The sequence below is a fragment of the Rhincodon typus genome, chromosome 17, assembly GCF_021869965.1.
Source record: "Rhincodon typus isolate 14 chromosome 17, sRhiTyp1.1, whole genome shotgun sequence".
NCBI classification, from domain to species: Eukaryota; Metazoa; Chordata; class Chondrichthyes; order Orectolobiformes; family Rhincodontidae; genus Rhincodon; species Rhincodon typus.
The window spans coordinates 17,455,992-17,477,128 of NC_063348.1; the positions used below are offsets into that span (position 1 = coordinate 17,455,992).

At 41.4% G+C, this 21,137-nt stretch overlaps 1 protein-coding gene across 1 annotated transcript in view; it reads right to left on the reverse strand.

The window, feature by feature from the left end:
• LOC109916184 (sodium/hydrogen exchanger 10-like) overlaps positions 1–21,137 on the reverse strand; it is a 317,378-nt gene that overhangs the window by 190,801 nt on the left and 105,440 nt on the right. Inside the window, exon 14 of the mRNA XM_048607303.1 lies at positions 15,381–15,500. Coding sequence (XP_048463260.1) covers positions 15,381–15,500 — 120 coding nt within the window. The remainder of the gene's footprint in view (positions 1–15,380; positions 15,501–21,137) is intronic.

Consider the following 21,137-nt stretch of genomic DNA (forward strand, 5'->3'; position numbering starts at 1 on the left):
CCAGAGTGGTTACAAAAGTTAACGATTTTAATAAATTTGCAGATTTCCCCTAAATTTCCTGATTTTCTAAGCCAGGTGATTAGAAAGCAGGGAACAGGTTACTGTATTTGATAAGAATTACTATTTGCTACAAGTAATTAGACATTGTAGCTCTGAGTAAATAATCCTCTTATAAATTCCCTTTACATGCACACAGACAGGAAAGAAAAGGAAAACAAAACGGATATTGTGAACTGAAGCAAATTTGGAAAAGCAGTTCAGTGGTCTCTGGTCACAGGATCTGCTGATCAGAACATTGCTTTACTTCCTTCTCTGAATTTCTTCACTCATTTTCAGGTGTGTGGTGGCTGGTTCACACTTATAAAAGGCTTCTGACTTATTAATTAAAGTAATGGCTTACAGTAACTACTGAAGGAAGATTAAACTATTTTTCTACAGGGTTTTGTTGTGAAGCACAGATGCAGCTCTTGAGTTAGTGAAGATCTGACGACTTCTCACTATCTTTTTCACAGCCCCAAGCTGTTCAGCTACCCGAGTATCAACATTATATTTGTTGCCAGGCAAGGGGTCCTTGCGATCAATAACTGGTCAGGGGTCCACATGTCAATCAGCTACTTTTTGCCAGCTGAAACTCCATTTGTACACAGCTTGTCTGAACATTCTCCTACAGCTACTTGAACCAGCAGGTCTGCCCCTCCCTCCTCACTGACCAACCCCCATCCCAACTCCCTACCTACACTCACCTGTACTGGCTTCATCCCTGCCTCCTTCACCTGTCCGTCTTCTCTCCACCTATCTGCTCCTCTATCCACCTTCTATCATCGCCTCCCCTCTCTCTATTTATTTCAGAGCCACCGTCCCCTCCCCCATTTCTGAAGAAGGGTCCAGACCCGAAACGTCACCTTTCCTGCTCCTCTGATGCTGACTGGCCTGCTGTGTTCATCCAGCTCCACACCTTGTTATCTGTAACTCTGTTTCTGAGTGTCAGGTTACTTGTTTTCAAAACAAAGAAAATGAGAGCAGGATGTGGTCACGTGGCCAGGAGGCAAATTGGCTATGAGACTGGTTAAGAGCTACAATCAATCACACTACACTGCAGAAATAAAGATAACAACCTGACCATCACAGAGAAAAAAGCACTAGATAAACTCAAGAAAGACAAGAACATCATAATCCTACCAACAGACAAAGGGCACAAGACCATCATTATGAACGAACCAGTCTATGTTAAGAAAGCACAGACATTGCTTGCAGATACAACCACTTACCAACAGGTAGTGATAGACCCAACACCGCATCTAGGTAACAGGTCACCCAGACACTGAAGCGACTAATGAATGCAGGGTAGATAACCAAGACAGACTTCATGAGAATGAAACCAGAAGGCATAAACACCCCCTCCGCTTCTATAGACTGCCTAAAGTACATAAACCAGACATCCCTCTCAGATCCAAAGTTCCCCTACCAGCCACACCGTCATACAAATTGGCCAAGGACCTACGACAGAGATTGAAACACCTAGTAGACAGATCATCCCACTGTATCCACTCAACCCATGATTTCTTCAATACCCTCAAGAACATAAAAATCAGCGATAACGAGATTATGGTATCCTTTGACATCACAGCTTTATTCACATCAATCAACATCCCACTAGCCAAAGAAACAGTTGCCACATTACTAGAGGAAACAGCAACGCAGACCAGCAGCTCCATCAGCAAAGACAACATACTTAAATTACTAGACCTCTGCCTCACCACACACTTCGTCTTTAGCAGTCAGATATACAAACAGATCAACAGTACACCAATGGGGTCACCCATCTCAGAACTCATCGCAGAAGCAGTCATGCAAAGACTAGAACACGCCACCCTCCCCCGCATTCAACCTAAACTGTGGACCCGGTATGTAGACAACACATTTGTCATTATTAAATGCAACAAATTAACAGAGATCCACCACCTCATCAACAGCGTATTCACAGGGATTAAATTCACAAGGGAAGAAGAAAACGACAATCAACTTCCGTTTCTGGATGTTAAAGTAGAGCAATTAACAAACGGGGAGTTCCAAACCTCAGTATACAGAAAAACAACCCATACTGATCAAGTCCTCAACTTCCACAGTAACCACCCCAACGCCCACAAACAAAGCTGCATCAGGACACTATTTAAACTGGCCAGGACACACTGCAACACTCCAGAACTACGCAGGAAAGAGGAAGAACACTTATACAAGATCCTCGCTTTAAACAGATATCTCCGCAACTTCATCCACAGTTGCCTACAAAACAGACAACAACAGGAGGACACAGTACACCCAACACACTAGCCACACTGCCCTACATCAAGAACATATCGGAACTGACAACAAGACTCCTAAGACCACTAGGAATCATGGTGTCCCACAAGCTCACAGCCAGTCTACGACAAACACTCACAAGGATTAAAGACCCCATTCCCACAACATGCAGAACTAATGTGGTTTACAAAATACCATGCAATGACTGCCACAAACATTACATCGGACAGACAGGAAGGAAACTAGCCATCAGAATACATGAACATCAGCTAGCAGCAAAATGGCACGATGAACTCTCCGTAACATTGGTCCATTCAGACAATGAAGGCCATCAATTTAACTGGGACAAGTTAACCATAGTAGCCTAAGCCAAACATAGACACGCACGGAAATTCCTAGAGGCATGGTTCTCCACCCATACTTCAATCAACAAACATATAGAATTGGACCCCATATACAAACCCATACAGATCAAAACCGGAAACGACAATATTCACCATAACGGACCGGACAGTATAAATTCCAAGCGGAGTAGAATAACATCACTTCATCAGAGGCTCCACTGATGATGTCACCTAGCATGGTGACGAAACATCTGAACAAAAACAAGCCAGCTCGGCGAGCAAGTCAACAACCTCAATCATGCTGGGAACTTGAGTCAAGCTTGTTTAAACTCTGACCTAGGTTAAAATTACAGCTAAGACATGGTGTGACTTGCCTGTAAGCTGTGACCTGCAATTTCCTGTGTTAACCAAATAAGGGCGGTTTTATGGTAACATACTAGACATATTACTTTATTTGGAGGATGGAATGTGGCTTTTATGACTTAGTATAAACATTTAGAAGTTGATAAACTCCACACGCTGGGATCAAACACTGTGATCAGGTTTGATCAATTCATTGGTTGAGTGCCAGCAACGTTTCTGGAAAGTGAGTAAACTTTGGGTTAAAAATTAGCAGAACAAAAGGATTTTACAGAAATCACCATTGAGACCAACATTTGAGATGCACATGCCCTAAAGTTAGACTCTTCAGAGAGGCAAAGAACCATGGAGCAAGATCTAGACCAAGAACAAAGTTGGCCAATTTACTCGAATTAGGGTAGAATTTATTTCAAGCCAAACTTATAGAGTTACAGTTAGTTAAATGTGAATTGAGTTAAAGTAAGGCAAAGTGAAGTTAAATGAAGTGAGTTAAAGTTGAAGTCAGATAAATTAAGAAGTAAATATTGCAATGAGTGTATGTTTTATATTGAATATTGGTACCAAAATAATTAAATAATAAAGGGTTTGTTTAATTAATGTCCTTTCAGATAACAGGGAATAGACCATTCAGCCCTTTTAGCCTGTTCTAACATTCAATATGATCATGGCCAGTCATACAACTCAGTGCACTGTTCCCATGTTCTCACCATACCCTTTGAGTACTTTAACCCTAAGAACTATATTTAACTAATTCCTGAAAAAAATTAATATTTTGGCCTCAACCACTTTCCGAAGCAGAAAATTCCACAGGTGAAGAATATATCAATCCATTCCCCCATAACTAAAGATTCTTATTCCTGGAACAATTCCTGTAAATTGCTTTTGCACTCTCGCCAATACGTTTATAACTTTCCAATAATGTGACACCCACAACTGTACACAATACTCTAGCTGAGGTTTAACTAGTGTCTTGTGCAAGTTCAACATCATCTCCCTGCTCTTGTACTCTATACGTCTATTAACAAAGGGGAGAGCACCATATACTTTATTAATTGCACTTCCACCTTCAATGGTCGGTGCACAAAAACACCCAGGTTCCTCCGCTCCTGCACCCCCTTTAAAATTGTATCGACAATTTATATTGTGTTTCAATGTTCTTCTGGTCAAAGTGCGTCACCGCACACTCTCTGAATTGGACCTCATCTGCAACCTAGCCGCCCACTCCGCCAACTTGCCAATGTCCTTTTGGGGTTCTATATTGAAACGTGCACTGATCCTTCAGTAATTCTTAGATTTAAAACAGTTCCTTTCTCATTTCAGTCCACAATTAAAAATACTGAAAAACAAAAAAGACTGTTTTCTTTACAACATTCAAAGTTGGGAGATATACAATGGCAGCTAACATGTCCACTATCCCTCACTGTACATTGATCTGAGGGAAGTTGCGTGAGGTGTTCCCCTTGTAGGTTCAACACTATGTTGGATGGGTCAAAAGGAGATTCCTCAGGATTCCTCTCAATGTACTGCCTTTCATAAGAGACTTAACCAAACAACACTGAAATATGATATCCTGATGGATGCCCACAAGAGCTACCTGATTTCGTAAGCGCACCATCTCGCCGACTGCTGTATTTTTCCTTAATGGTCAGTTAGATATGTAATTTGTACATAATTTAAACTGAGATCATCTAAAAATATCAAAAAGTAGTTATACAGACAATGAGACATTTGTTCAGCAACATAATAGGTCAAAAATAGCAGTAAGGAGTGGTTGGATAGGCTGGGACTTTTCCCTGGAGTGTAGGAGGCAGAGGGGTGATCTTTGAGGTTTATAAAACTATGAGAGGTATAGATAAGGTGAACAGCCAAGCATTTATTTTCCCCAGGGTAGGGGAGTCCAAAACATGAGGACATAGGTTTAAGGGGAAGGGGAAAGATTTAAAAGGGACCTGAGGGGCAACCTTTTCACACAAAAGGCGGTGTGTGTATGGAATGAGCTGCCATAATCGTGATAGATGCAAGTACAAATACAACATTTACAAGAAATTAGGGCAGGTACATGGATAGGAAACGTTCAGAGGAATATGGGCCAAATGCAGTTTAGGAAACCTGGTTGACATGAACGAGTTGGGCCAACAGGCCTGTTTCCCTATCCAATGACTATGAATACCGTAGATATTTCAGCACCTGAATGTGTTATGCTCAAGGACTGACAGCTGGTTGTATTGGTCAATCAAGAGAAGGCTGGTGCTGGCCAGCCCATCACAGGAAATGTTGAAGAGACAGAAACCATAGGTTGAACTGGTTTTGACTGGCTTTTTATGTTGAAGGCTGTGCACTCAGAAGCTGCTAGATAGGGAAGTTTCACTCTTGTCTAGTTTAATATTCAATTCTGAGAAAAGGATCCCAGTTTGTAAGAGATATGTGAATATTTCTTGAAGCCTGCTAGAAACTGTCTGCATTGACCAGTGACTGCTGAATTCAAGCAAGAAGCAACTCCATATGCCTGTATTACAACACATTATTCAAAGAATTGGCTTGGTACTCCATTGTTGAAACATTCATCAAACTGTCCAGTTTCAACTCTTATTTTCTTTTCAATTTATCCCTGAACTGTATCTGTCTGTCTAAGAGGAGTGGGAAGTTTACAATCAGAGAAGATTAGGTTTAAATCATAGATATTAATTAGATTACCTTGTTGTTTAGCTTTGCACTGCTAAAGTTACAATGTATTAATAATAAGTTGTTAATTTCTGCTTACGTTATGAACTTGGTATCCAACATCTCTTATTCTTAAACTCTGATTAGGAACAATTGGGCATTATTGAGGGTCATTCTATTTTTTAAAGTTTCACCATGTTGTGAATCCAGTGTTAATATGTCTGATTTGGTCTGGATTGCTATCCTTGTGTCATACCAACGGTATCAATCTTCTTGAGTGTTGTTGGAGTTCCACTCATCCAGGCAAGTGAGCAGTATTGCATCACATTCTTGACCTGTGACATGCAGGTGGTAAAGACACCGGGGAGCCAGAGGGAAAGTTACTCTGCAGAATTCCTAGCCTCTAACCTGCTCTTATAGCCACAATACTTGGTTAATAACATTTCAAAGAAAATAAAAGAAATCACAAAAAGAGACAGAAGAATTGAATCAAAAATTAGAAGAGAGAGAGGCCTTTATGCTGAAACAATGTGAGGTACAGAGGCAAAAACAAATGGAAGAATCAAACAAAAATGAGCTAGAAAGGGAGAAATGGTGTGGTCAATTACAATTTGTTGAAAGTCAGTGTCTCAATAATCAACAGCAGTGTGGCAGAAAAGGAATTTAAACAATGCTACAGAGATAAGGAAGCAGAACAGCTGTGTGTAGACCTTAAAATAGCCTCAGTGTCCGGATCAGGAGGAGAATCATGGCCCGTGTCAGAATAAAGCGGACACTCTATAGGAGGCTCTGAGGCAAACAAGAGAGGCGTGTGTGTGTGTGTGTGTGTGTGTGTGTGTGTGTGTGCACGCGCGCGCGCACATGCGTGCTCGTGCGTGTGGGCAGGGGTTGGTGGTGCGGGAGTGGATATCGTCGATCTGAAGTCAGAGGATAAGGGGTTGTTCAGGATATGGGACAGTTGAGTGGACGGCCCCCACCCTAGAACCCCTGTAAATATCTACTGATGATCCTTATGATACAGAGCCAACGCAAGCCAGGTGGGAACAGGCAGGCTGGGGAAATAGAACATAAGTATTTGGTACCATTTAGCCCTGACCAGTTATGGGGAATGGCTGAAAAACGTTCTAGATTAGGCTTTGGGAAGGACTCAAATGGGCATTTCCAGGAGTTAGAGGAGAGAACTTCCTTCCGTAATTTGGATGGGAGGAAAAGCAGAAAGACTCAAGGTGACCACCAGAACTGGACACAATACTCCAGATGAGGCCGAACCAGGCTTTTGTATAGCTGGAGCATAACTTCACGGGCTCTTGAACTCAATCCCTCTATTAATGAAAGCTAACACAACATACGCATTCTTAAGAACTCTATCCACCTGGGTGGCAGCTTTCAGGGAACTGTGGATATGAACCCCAAGATCCCTTTGCTCCCTCTGTTATGGGGAGAAAGCGGAAGAATGGGGTTGAGGAACTTATCAGCCATGATTGAATGGCGGAGCAGACTCGATGGGCCAAATGGCCTAATTTCTTATGGTCTTATGGCAGTTATTGTTTGACAGCTATTGATCAACTACAGCCTACACTTACTTCAACTGTGGAAGGATCCAAGGTGATGATCAGTGACTTTATTTAATGTCTGGAACAGTTGCCTAGACCACAAACGTACTGGTTTTAGTGAAGGAAAAAAAGACTTTTAATAGACAATGTACGCTATGTATTGGTACTCATTGTTTTGAATGTCTCAGAGACCCAATTACCCAATTGATGTTCTAAATTGACCAAATCGCTCTTTTTGCTCTTTTAGGCATTTGCAATCAGGCAAGAGACTCAGGTGCAGAGATTGCAGGCCAGAGTTCTGAAAGGATCTGGCCCAGAGAACAAGCATCCGCATTAGACTTGGTGACTCAGCGGAGGAGATAACTTCATTGATTTGGCTCACCTGGACCAAATGGGGATCTTGAAATCAAGCCAACAGATCCAGATAAAGGGATGGAAGAACTCCTGGGATCTGGTCAAAGGGATCCTGATATTGACGCCTACCCTCAAAGAGCATGCAAACACTGTTAATGCATATTCAAGGCCCAGAGGTGACACAAGGGCCAATGAACACAAAATGTTTTCTCCTCCATGTATGGTAGCTGGATTGCAGAGCAGGCCTAGGAAAGTTTGTGGCAGATATGTCCAGATCAGCAATGACCACCTCAAGAACTTAAAAGTCCAATCATCAAATTTGACCAGTTGTCAACTGAACAGTTTAAAGCATGTGTATTCAGCCGATGCTGATTATGTGGTTGAACATGGAAGTTGAGATGCTCAAATGATGCTGAACATTATGCAATATTAGTGAACATTCCCACTTCAGGCCTTGGTAGAGAGGGAAGTTCATTGATGAAACAGGTGAAAATGGTTGAGCTTAGGACACTACCTTGAGGAATTCTTGCAATAATGCCCTGGGGCTGAGATGTAGACCTCCATCAAACACAACCATCTTGCTTTGTGTTAGGTACGACTGCAACTAGTGGAGAGTTTACTCACTAATTCCCATTGCTTTGGGAATTGTCTCCTTTGTGCCATTCTTGGTTAAATGCTGCCTGGAGTCATACTCATCTCACCGCTGCAGTTCAGCTCTTTTGTCCATGTTTGGATCAAGGCCGTAATGAGGGCAGAAGCCAAGTGTTTCTGGCAGAACCTAAAGTGTGAGTCACTGAGCAGGGTTTTTTTTTGCAAGTGTTACTCAATAGCTTTGTCTGCGACTCCTTCCATCATTTTGTTGATGACTGAGATTAGACTGATAGGTCTATAATTGTCTGAGTTGGATTCATCCTGCTTATCATGCACAGGACCCACATGGACAATTTGTATGAAAAGCATGTGGAGCAGCTTGCCTCACAGTAAAATTTAGTTAGCCAGGAACAGACGCTGACCAATTACCACTGAGAAGTTGAGACAGAGCAGGCTGATCACGTGTTCTGGTTTTGTCTCTGGACAAGCCCACATAAAAGGGTTCATTTTTAATTGTAAACATTGGATGGGTAAGATTTTTGCAGTGTTTTTTGTAGAGCGCTTTGCTTTATTAAAGAACATTGGATATACAACATTGTTATTTTCCTTGGGTTATTGATATCCAGAGTAAACCCAATAGACCAGTGCAAGTGTAAACAAAATCCTATAGACTCCATCTGAATAACTGTGTTCTACTTTGGGCACCACATCTCCAGGATGTACTATCCATAGGGAGAAGAAAGCAGTTCCACCACAATGACTTAGTGACACAAAATATTATATTACGTGAAAAGACTACAGAAATTTGTATTCCCTACAGCTTTGAAAGGTTGAGGAGTGATCAAATTAATCAGGTATTGAAATTAATTAAAGGATTTGATATTTAGATGCAGAGAAGCTATTTCCTCTAATCAAGAACATTCAAAAATTAGAACTCGTCCTCATAATATTGAATTTAGATTCACTTTTCCACACAAAGCGAGTGAAAATCAAGAATGCTTTCCTCCTAAAAGGATGCAGACACTGAGACTTTTAAATCTTTAAAATTTTAAGTTTGGGATTGACTTATTTTTGTTAGGTGAGGGCATCGACAAATACAGATCAAAAGGGAATAAAGTGGAGTAGAGACTCAGATCAGCCTTGATCTAAACAAATGGTAGACTATGCTAGAAAGGTGTCCTTTGCTTTGTCAAAAACTCTTCAAACAGGCAGATGGAAAGCATTCTATTGGATAAGAGGACCACGCAGGATCAGTAGTACTCAAATGAGCCAGGTGAGCAGGTATACAAGAAAGAAGTCATCACGCTGCATGGGAAGAGATCCACTTCTGTAAGAGATTAAACTGAAGCCTGGCAAGTAGCCAAGATGGCTATCCTAATAAACAGGACAATTATGTGAGCAGGAGGCTATTAAGTGTTTGGGTCTGCAAGACAGCATCCAGATTGAAATATGTGTAGACTAAAACCATGACAAGGTTTTTCGGGCCACTTGCTCCAAGTCATTCTTGGCCCATGCTACTTCCTTCATCTTGGCACAGCAACAATCAATAATAGTAAATGTCAACAGAAACTGATGTATAATTAATTACTGTAGGAAATTCAGACAAGAACGAGTTACAACAGGCCAAAAATGACAGCAACTTGAGCTGTTTGGATGGTAGCTACAGGTTGGATCATTGGAACATAGCAGAAATAGAGTGGGGCGATATAAAAAAGGCCCAGTCCATAATTGAAATTCCAGTTAATGAGCTATGGTACCTTTACATCACAGCAAGCCTCTCCAAAACAAATGTCTTCCAAAGATTCTGCCATCTAGGCAACAGTGAGTATGCCTATGAGTGTCTGGAATGATATTGGACAATTAAACTCACTGGGAGGAGGAAGATTTTTTTAAAATTCATTTGTGAGATGTGGGCGTCACTGACTAGCCAACATTTCTTGCCCATCCCTAGTTGCCCTCAAGAAGGTAGTGGTGAGCTGCCTTCTTGAACCGCTGCAGTCCTCCTGTTGTGTGTTGACCTACAGGGAGGGAATTTCAGGATTTTGACACAGCGACAGTGAAGGAATGGCGATATATTTCCAAGTCAGGATGGTGAGTGACTTGGAGGGGAACTTGGAGGTGGTGGTTTTCCCATATGTCTGATGCCCTTGTCCTTCTAGTGGCAGTGGTCGTGGGTTTGGAAGGTGCTGTCTGAGGATCTTTGGTGAATTTCTGCAGTGCATTTTGTAGATAGTACATACTGCTGCTACTGAGCGTCGGTCGTGGAGGCAGTGAATGCTTGTGGATGTAATGCCAATCAAGCGGGCTGCTTCTTCCTGGATGGTGTCAAGCTTCTTGAGTGTTATTACAGTTGCGCTCAGCCAGGCAACTGGGGAGTATTCCATGACACTCCTGACTTGTGCCTTGTAGATGGTGGACAGGCTTTGAGGAGTCAGAAGGTGAGTTACTCACTTCAGTATTCCTAGCTTCTGGCCTGCTCTTGCAGCCACTGTGTTAATGTGGTTAGTCCAGTTGAGTTTCCAGTCAATGGTAACCCCCAAGATGTTGATAGTGGGGGATTCAGTGATGGTAACACCATTAAATGTCAAGGGGCGGTGGTTAGATTGTCTGTTATTGGTGATGGTCACAGCCTGGCATTTGTGTGGCACGGATGTCACTTGCCCCTTGTCAGACCAAGCCTGGATATTGTCCAGATCTTGTTGCATGTGAACGTGGACTGCTTAAGTATCTGAGGAGTCACGAATAGTGCTGAACATTGTGCAATCATCAGCGAACATGATTGGAGGGAAGGTCATTGATGAAGCACATGAAGATGGTTGGGACTAGGGCACTACCCTGAGGAGCTCCTGCAGAGATGTCCTGGAGCTGACATGATTGAGCTCCCACAACCACAACCATCTTCCTTTGTGTCAGGTATGACTCCAACCACAGGAGCATTTGGCCCCTGATACTCATTGATTCCAGTTTTGCTAAGGCTCCTTGATGCCACACTCGGTCGAATGCAGCCTTGATATCAAGGGCTGTCACTCTTACCTCACCTCTGGAATTCAGCCCTTTTGTCCATGTTTGAACCAAGGCTGCAATGAGATCAGGAGCTGAGTGGCCCTGGTGGAACTCAAACTGGGCGTCACTGAGCAGGTTATTTCTGAGTCGGTGCTGCTTGATAGCACTGTTGATGACACCTTCCATCACTTTACTGATGATTGAGAGTAGACTGATGGGGCGGTAACTGGCCGGGTTGGATTTGTCCTGTTTTTTCTGTACAGGACATACTTGCGCAATTTTCCAAATTGTCGGGTAGATGCCAGTGTTGTAACTGTACTGGAACAGCTTAGCTAGGGGAGCGGCAAGTTCTGGAGCACAAGTCTTCAGTACTGTTGCCGGAATGCTGTCAGGGTCCATAGCTTTTGCAGTATCCAGTGTCTCTAACCGTATCTTAATATCACGTGGAGTGAATTGAATTGGCTGCAAACTAGTATCTGTAATGCTGGGGACTACTGGAGGAGGCCAAGATGGATCATCCACACCACACTTCTGCCTGAAGATTGCTGCGAATGCTTCAGCCTTATCTTTTGCATTGATGTGCTGGGCTCTTCCATCATTGTGGATGCAAATATTTGTAGAGCCTCCTCCTCCACTGAGTTGTTTAATTGTCCACCACCGTTCACGACTGGATGTGGCAGGACTGCAGAGCTTAGATCTGATCCGTTGGGATCACTGAGCTCTGTCTATCACTTACTGCTTTCGCTGTTTGGTGCGCAAGTAGTCCTGTTTGGTGGCTTCACCAGATTGATACCTCATCTTTAGGTATGTCTGGGACTGCTCCTGGCATGCCCTCCTGCACTCTCCATTGAACCAGGGTTGATCCGCTGGCTTGATGGTAATGGTTGAGTGGGAGATATGCTGGGCCATGAGGTTACAGATTGTGCTGGAGTACAATTCTGTTGCTGTTGATGGCCCACGGCGCCTCATAAATGCACAGTCTTGAGTTACTAGATCTGTGCTAAGTCTGTCCCATTTAGCACAGTGATAGTGCCACACAACACGATGGAGGTTGTTCTCAATGTGAAGACGAGATTTCGTTTCCACAAGGACTGTGCGATGGTCACTCTTACCAATACTGTCATAGACAGATGCAACTGCAGCTGGCAGATTAGTAAGGATGAGGTCAAGTATGTTTTGCCCTCTTGTTGGTTCCCTCACCACCTACCGCAGACCCAGTCTAGTAGCTACGTCCTTTAGGACCCGACCAGCTTGATCAGGAGTACTGCTGCCGAGCCACTCTTGGTGGTAGGTATTGAAATCCCCCAACCAGACTACACTTTGTGCTCTTGCCATTCTCTGTGCTTCCTCTAAGTGTTGTTCAACATTGAGGAGTTCTGATTCATCAGCTGAGGGAGGATGGCATGTGGTAATCAGCAGGAAGTTTCCTTGCACAAGTTTAACCTGAAGTCATGAGACTTCATTGGGTCCAGAGTCAATGTTGAGGATTCCTGGAGCAACACCCTCCCGACTGTATACCATTGTACCGCCCCCTCTGTTGGGTCTGTCCTGCCGGTGGGACAGCACATATCCAGGAATGGTGTTGGTGGTGTCTGGGGGATTGTCTATTAGGTATGATTCTGTGTGTATGACTATGTCAGGTTGTTGCTTGATGAGTCTGTGAGACAGCTCTCCCAATTTTGGCACTAATGCCCAGATGTTAGTGAGGAGGACTTTGCACGGTCGACAGGGCTGTTTCTGCGGTTGTCTTTTCTGGTGCCAAGGCTGATGCCAGATAATCTGTCCAGTTTCATGTCTTTGAGTCTTTGTAGCAATTGGTACATCTGCTAGGCCATTTCAGAGGGCAGTTGAGAGTCAACCACATTGCTGTGGGTCTGGAGTCACGTGTAGGTCAGACCAGGTAAGGATGACAGATTTCCTCCCCTGAAGAACATTAGTGAACCAGATGCGTTTTTATGACAATCGGCAATGATTTCATGGTGATCAATAGATTCTTAATTCCAGGCCTTTTTTTTGAATTCCAATTTCACCATCTGCCATGGTGAGACTCGAACCCAGGTACCCAGAACATCAGCTGGGTTTCTGGATTAATAGTCTGGCGATAATACCACCAGGCCATCACCAGATATGTGCCCATCAACGATTGGGGCACTCAGCACATCAGTATAAAAGATAAAACTGAAGTATTTGTAAGCATTTTCTGCCAGACGTGTCAAGTGAACAATTCATCTCAAACTTCCCCTGAGGTCCGCAGCATCACTGATGCCAAATTTCAGTCAATTTGATTTACTATGGGATATTGAAATAACTGAAAGACTCTGGATATTACAAATGCTATGGGTTCTGACAACATTCCAGGAATAGTACTTAAGACATACTCTTAACCAAAATGTTATAACACTGGCATCCACATGGCAATGTGGAAATTTTTCCTGATACATCTTTTGTACAAAAAGCAGAACAAACCCATCTGGCAAAATACCACCCTATCAATCTATTTTTTTAAATCTAACCTTTTTTTTAATTAACCTGTTCAATGATGTTATTACACACCTCTGGAGCAGGAACACTACCACATAAACTTTCATCGATAGTGGTACTTAATCTGTTTGTAGACTTCATTACAGCCTTGGTCCAAACGTGGACGAAAGGAGCTGAACTCAAGAGGCAAAGTGAGAGTGACTACCCTTGACATCAAGATTGCATTTGACCCGAGCATGCCATCAAGGTCACCTCAAATACTGAATCAGTCTTCTTCCAAAGGAGCTAGACGTAGACAATATTGAGGCTTGGACTGACAAGTAGCAAGTAACATAAGGGTTTGGAATGCCCTATCTAGAACTGTGGTGGAAGCAGGTTCAATTCAAGCATTCAAGAAGGCCTTCATGATTATTTAAATCGAAACAGTGCACAGGGTTAAAGTGAAAATGCGGGGCAGTAGCACTAAAATGTTCAGGGAATCTATGTAGATATTTAAATATTCTAGCTACAAGCACAGGTCAGAGGCTGGGACTTCTATGGTGAATAATTCACCTCCTGACTCCTCAAAGCCTGCTCACATTCCACCAGGTACATGTCACTCTCCACTTGCCTGGATGATTGCAGCTCCAAAAATACTCAAGAAGCTCAATAAAATCCTGGAATAAAGTAGCCCTGTTAATTGGCACCCCTTCCATCACCTTCAAAATTCACTCCCTTCATCAGCAATCCACAGTGATGCAGTTAATGCCATCCACAAGATGCTCTTCAAGAACTCACCATGGCTCCTATCACATCACTATCTTCTCAAAAATAGCTGGTGCTAGGGAACAAATGCTAGCCTATCCAGATGACCCAAATTTTGTGAATGAATTAAAAGCAAATCATGAATAAGAATAATAAAAAGAATAAAAATAATAACTAGAATAAAGAACTGCAGATGCCGAAAATCAGGAAAAGAAAATAGAAATTGTGTGAAAAAACTCAACAGGTCTGGCAGCATCTGTAGAAAGGATTCAGAGTTAATATTTTGGGTCCAGTGATCCTTCTTGAAAACAGAATACATAAGAATGAGAACAGAATGAATAAGAATAAGTTTTTTTTACAAAAAGGATTTTACAGAACAAATTTGATGGGCTTTTTGCACACATTGCATGTTACAACTTTTCAGCTGTGGAAAAGAAAGCATACTTAAAGACAAATTCACAAAAGCTTTTTGTACAGTTTGATAGATTGTTATCTATGCAATGTCAGTTGAGGTTGGTTAGTTTATACGAGTGAGCAACTTGATGCTTCAATTTCCTGCTGCAAATTTATTCCTCATTGGTACTTATAAACTGAATTAAAATAGTTTAACTTTATTCACAAGTCAATTGATACTGAATTTATTATTAAAATGCCTCAGTCCTCACTTCAGATGATTGCTAATATTTATTCCAATGAATTTAAAATATTTTGGTAGGCCTACCTCTACACGCAATGTATGTTGTTTCTATCATTTATGACCCAACTGTAATGAACTTTTATCCTCCAGATCAAGTCAAAATTTTGATGCACTTAGAAGCATTTATTTGTCTAATAATGCATAGGTGCAGGCGTTTTATTATTTATATATGTATATATTCAAAGGCATGATTTTCAGTAATGAAGACAATGTCCATGACATACAACAGTAGACACAAAAATCAGGCACAGCTACATGATAAACTTTAAGTAAGAAAAAAAATCTACTTGCTTGGATGGTTTATATTTGTCCACTTTGACATTGTACATCCAGTCTTCTAGCTTCTTCCTTATGGTGACAAAAATTCCTCTAATTTCCCACTCTTTCTTGACATCTATTACAGTCATAAATCTAAACACAGTAAAAAGACTGTAAACCATTAAAAGCATTTTTCAATTACTTCTACTGGATTAAACTTAACAGAGTAAACAAAACGTTTACCTCCTTTGTCACATCTAGTTATGGACGAAACAAAACAGATTATGACACAAAGATGTACTTTGCATACCATGGGTCAGGCAAGTAGAATGCTTTCAAGAGTAGAATTGATGTAATTATTCCAGAAGTGTGTTTAAATCAGGGCAACATATTCCTCAAACAAGGTAAGATGTTTCTCTGGAAATGCACCTATTTGGACAATGCCAAATATTACCATGAGGAAATTGCGCCAATGAGGCTTACCACCAAATAAATGCCCCCAACTCAATTTCAATGAGATTTTCCCAAAGACTCCATCAATTGCTGAAACCATGTGCCATCAAACCATCAGGGGAGAAAACTCTCTAGAAGGGCATGACAGACCAGAAGCATTTCACAGAAAAAGCTTGCAAAGCACCCAAAGAAATCTCAAGGTAGATAACATTTTCTATATGTTAAATTTAACTTTATAAAAGGTTTTTTAAAGTTATTGCAAGTTATTTTAATGTATAACAGAATTATATTGATGACATTTTCCAACTTGTACTCATCAGGACAATCACAAGAATGTCAAATTTGAAACAGTTTACTTAACCTGTAGTTCAATTTTTTAAAATTCCTTTGCCAGGGCAATTTGAGATAGACTAGGCACTTTGCAGGTCTTAAAATAGCAGTCTTTGGTCCATTTGCGAATTTGATTGATTTGTTTAAACAAACAGTAAACATTGACCTGGTCTGCCACTGTCCCAAGACTAGCTCTGATATATTCAATATCTGTGTAAAGCTTGCAAGGTGTGCAAAAGCCAAGCCATTTCAATGCTATTATGCAATGACTACAAGAATTACATCTTCTATTAACAGGACACTGCCATCAGTCCAAAAATATATTCTGCCTACCACATAATTGAGGTATATATGTATAAGCTTCACTGCCAGAGCAATTCCAGATGCACAGGTGACACATCCAAACAAGTGGCTGATCAAGCCAAACACAATATTCCTCCAGAGGTTCAATACAAGTGGAAGCTCACACTTGCAAAACCCAATACAATACTGTTAGAACTGAATCCATGATTGGACAGAACTTATAAAACAATTGCCAGTGCACGAACAGCTACAACAACAACCAATTTAAATTCACCGGACCCGAAACGTTAACTCTGATTTTTTCTTCGCAGATGCTGCCAGACCTGCTGAGCTTTTCCAGCGACTTCTGTTTTTGTTCCTGATTTACAGCATCCACAGTTCTTTCGGTTTTTATACTCATAACGTGACATATTTAAAATTGCCAGAAGTGACTTGTGCTCATAAGCAGGGATCTGTTCTCTGAAAGCAAAAGGAATATGTTCAAACCTCGCACATTTTTAAATTGCATAATAACAAATAAGAACTGGAATAGGACTCATGTGGCACAAATCCCACCTGCTCCAAAAGTATGTCATAACATCTCTGAACACGCTGATTAGAAAAATATCTAGGAACAGTCCATTCAGCCCTTCCAACCTGTTGGACCTTTCAATAAAAACCCGGGGAGCCTATAGTGCCCCATTGCTTTTCCAATAGAAATGCCTCAGCCAACGAAAACCAACTTGACAACCAATCAGTACCCCTTTTTTTTAAGTAGTAGAAACTGTTGTGATTTGAAATTTTGCATTCTTCAGTCTATCCTGATGAGTGCAACACATAGTATCAGCACCATTCTTATCTGAAACATTTTGCATTTTTGTGTTTGTCCAGATGAGCACAACACTGTTATGCATCTTTCAGGCGTGAACTGGAAAAATCAAACTCGACTATTCCTGGATCATCACAGAAGTTAAAGATTTTCAAAAAGTACACAGAATTCACCTCTCTTTTAGATCCAAAATGACAAAAAGTGTGGACCAGGCTCTATACTCTATAAGGATTACTACTCAGTACAAATAAACAGATTTGACCTACCGATAAACAAATACAAACTGCTGACACATCATCTACTAGTTAAAATTCTAACCCAATTATGAACTCCCTCTGTACCTATATTAGTAGACAGACAAAAACAAAACATATGTATTATGGGTGAAAGGAATGATTGGAAAGGCAATTCAGTGGTCCCTGTCCACAGTGTTTGATGAGATGGTTCTTTTGTTGATCATAACGCTGCTTTTCAACCTTCCTTCTCCTAAATACTTGATTTTTTTGCGGGTTGACTGGTTCATACTTATAAAAGTCTCTGACTTATTATTTAAAGGTCACAGCAACAGCAACTGACAAGTGGAACTAAATTGACTTTCTTCAGGTACAAGGTGTTTGTAACTGCAAAGTGCAGCTACAGCTTCTGCTTTTGCAGAGACCCTATGGCATTTCCCAAACATTCACATCCCCAACCTGTTTAGCTACCTGGGAGCCAAGCACATAGTTGTTGGCAAGCAGAAGATCTGTCATCGATAACTGATCATTGGTACACAGACAAATCAAATACTTTTGGTCGGCCAAAGATCCATTCATATGCACCCAGTAGCCCCAGCTCATTCTACAAACCTGAACACACAAATGTTTACTTGAGCGTTATTTTACATGCTTCCAAAAAAAGTGCAGCAATCCTTAGTTGTTGAAAAGTCCAAAACTAGTGATCACAGTCTCAGGATATGGGGCTGGCTATTTCGACTGAGATGTGGAAAGATGTCTTTACTCAACTTTACTGAACTTGTGGAATTCTCTCCCACAGAATGTAGTGGTTCATTTTTAGACATGAAAGGCATCAAAGGGCATGGGGTGAAAGCAGGATTATGGTAATGAAGCTGAGGATCAGTCATGATCAGGGAGAATGGTGGAACAAGCTCAAAAGGACGAACAGCCTACTCCTGCTCCTAGTATCTCTGTTTCTGAATTATTATCTTTAGCATGCATACAGGTCATTTCTTCCTGCCTGCCCTGCATCACCAGCAGTGGGCTCCTCCTCTTGAACTTTCTTTGATTCCCTTGCTGTGATGAATCATCAGAAAAATGGATGAAAAATGGGTGATCTCCTACTTTAATTATGCAGTTAAAATAAACGACAATCCAAGCTGTTACTGATTCAAAAGGATGCCACAGTCTAAACCAACTAAGGTACAGCTTGCACCATTCCATAATACTTACCATTTCCCAAGCTAAAGTAGTATATCAATTTAAAGTAGTATATCAATTGTTCCTCAAATGAGGGCCATCCCTCTAATATTGGGTTGGATTTAACACCTCCCCAACCAGGCATATTTTCAGCCAAGGATTGGGAGACACGTAAAATGCATCAGGTGGCTAACCGCTCAGATCCTTTGCATTCACACAAGCTGAGCTCCTTCCCAATATGCTAAGTGGGCAACAAATTCCACAAGTCACCTGCCGCATTTAAATTGATAAGTAAACATCAACTAAACTTGTCAGCAATCTTATTGACTTGGATACAACATTACCAACACCACAATACATCTGACATGGGCAGGCAGTTGGGAATGGGCAGACCATTTTTTGTGGCCGAAATGAGAAGAGTGGAGGGAGAGGGGTACTTCATTCGGGGGCACTCCCTGTGCGTCAGGAGCACCACCCAAAAATATCAATCTCCCTCTCATCCCACCTCCTTTTCTAAACCTGGAGCACCAGACAGCAGCTTTCTAGGACAGCCATCCCCTCCTTGCAATCACAGCAGTACCTTGCATCAGATTGGCTAGCAGCTTCTGAAGGCAGGACCTCCTCTCACTGAGTCGGAGAAATTTCATTCAAGTAACTCAGTCTGCTCACAGCATCCAATAGTCTTGAGTTGTACTTCTTCCACAGTATCTGCTAGTGACTGACCTTCCTTCCAAGTAACCCCCAACACCCTCAAAATGAAGCTCATTGTGTGCACTCTCTCTGGTCACCTGTTCAAATTTCCTTGAAACAAGATTGAGTGTACTAGGTGACATGAGCAGCACTTGTGGTAAAACCATGGCAGAATGGCTTTTAATTCTCTAAATATATTATAAATACAGTGTAAATGTTCTCAACATTGGTGTATCAATACAGCTGAAATCATTAGTAAGTAGATCTAACAAGAAAATACAGATTTAACACATCTGCAGCATTTGTTGTCTCATTTCTCTCTGAACCCTTCATTTCTTCGATCCATTGAGACAAGGTAGTTAGCTTTGTCATCAAGATGGCAATATGGGGTTTGACAGCATTGAAGAGTTATTCAAACTTACCTTGGTGTCTCCTGCTATTTGGAAGTTATTTATTTTTCAAACCCTTTTTCACTTTTTTCCTATTGAACCCTGCACTTGACTTTCAATACCAGCTATTGGACCAATCAAAAAATTGTTGGATATCTATGCATCCCCAACCATCATGGTCACTACAAATCATGGTCACTATAAATCAAAACTCCAATCCTGTAATAAACTCTCCCTCCCTCACAAACAGACATACAAGGCAAAATAGATCACAGGTGGAAGAAAGGTGGGAAGGCAGTTCAGTGGTTGTTAGGAACTGCCGAGATGATCCTTATGATTCTGACACTGGTCAGAACATTGCTTCTCAGTCACTTTTCCCCAGATGCTTCAATTTGCAAGAGATACAAGATGACTGGTTTGATTACAAAAGGTCTCTGACTCTGATGAACCAGTTTTCTTCATGATAACTATGGGTTTTGTACAGTCCATAGACCAACCAACTTATCACCACCCAGCTGCATCTATGCACAGAACCCATTACCTCCAGTTTGTCAGCAACCACTTCAATTACTGCTTAAAAAAAATGCAAAAGCCTACAAAAGTGGCTATTGTAATGATTGCAATAAGGTCAGCCTCTGAGAATGAGTTCCCTAATTGAGACTGTTAATCTGGTCCAATCAGGGAGCCGTGGCTGACAGATATAAACAGGAGTTTCTGTTTAGCTATTTGTGGAATGCTTGTCATAGTGCCATAATTACCTCCATCCCTTATGTGAAAGGTCTGCATTTTCTTAGTTAAAGCTGATGAGTTAAAGTTGAAGTGAAGTTTAGTGAGAGTTGCCAACAAGTTGATGTATAAATTTCTCGTAATGGAATTTCGAGAAGGTGAGATCTCAGGTGAACTCAAAGTTCATAAGGCTGGGAAAAGCCTTCTCTCGATTGAGGCTTCCCACTTCCAAAGATATTTCTTTTAGCTGCTTGATAGCTTGCAGTTAATTTGATGGCTTCTGGTAGAACTCTTGTCTTCAAACAGCTTGTTGTTGATTTAAAAAGCAAATCATTCATGAGGTCTAAACCTTTTTCCAAATTAGATATTTGCTTAAGTTGATAGTTTTAGATGGACAATGTCTTTATGTTTGAATAACTCATTCAACTTGACAACATTTTTTAGTTTAGCTTCACAGGAAATTGAATTAATTCATCACTATTTGTTCCCTCAGACAGAGGAATGGTTTCAATCTAGCAAGCAAGTTGGTTGACCCAGTTGATAACTGAAATAATTCCACAGGGCCAATATCCTGTCACCAAATCATGCTTTCTTTACACATGGAAAGTTTTGGACACTGATTCAGCTCCCTCGGAGCCAGCTCTCAGTGAACAGAACCTTGGACAGTAACTCCTGTTTA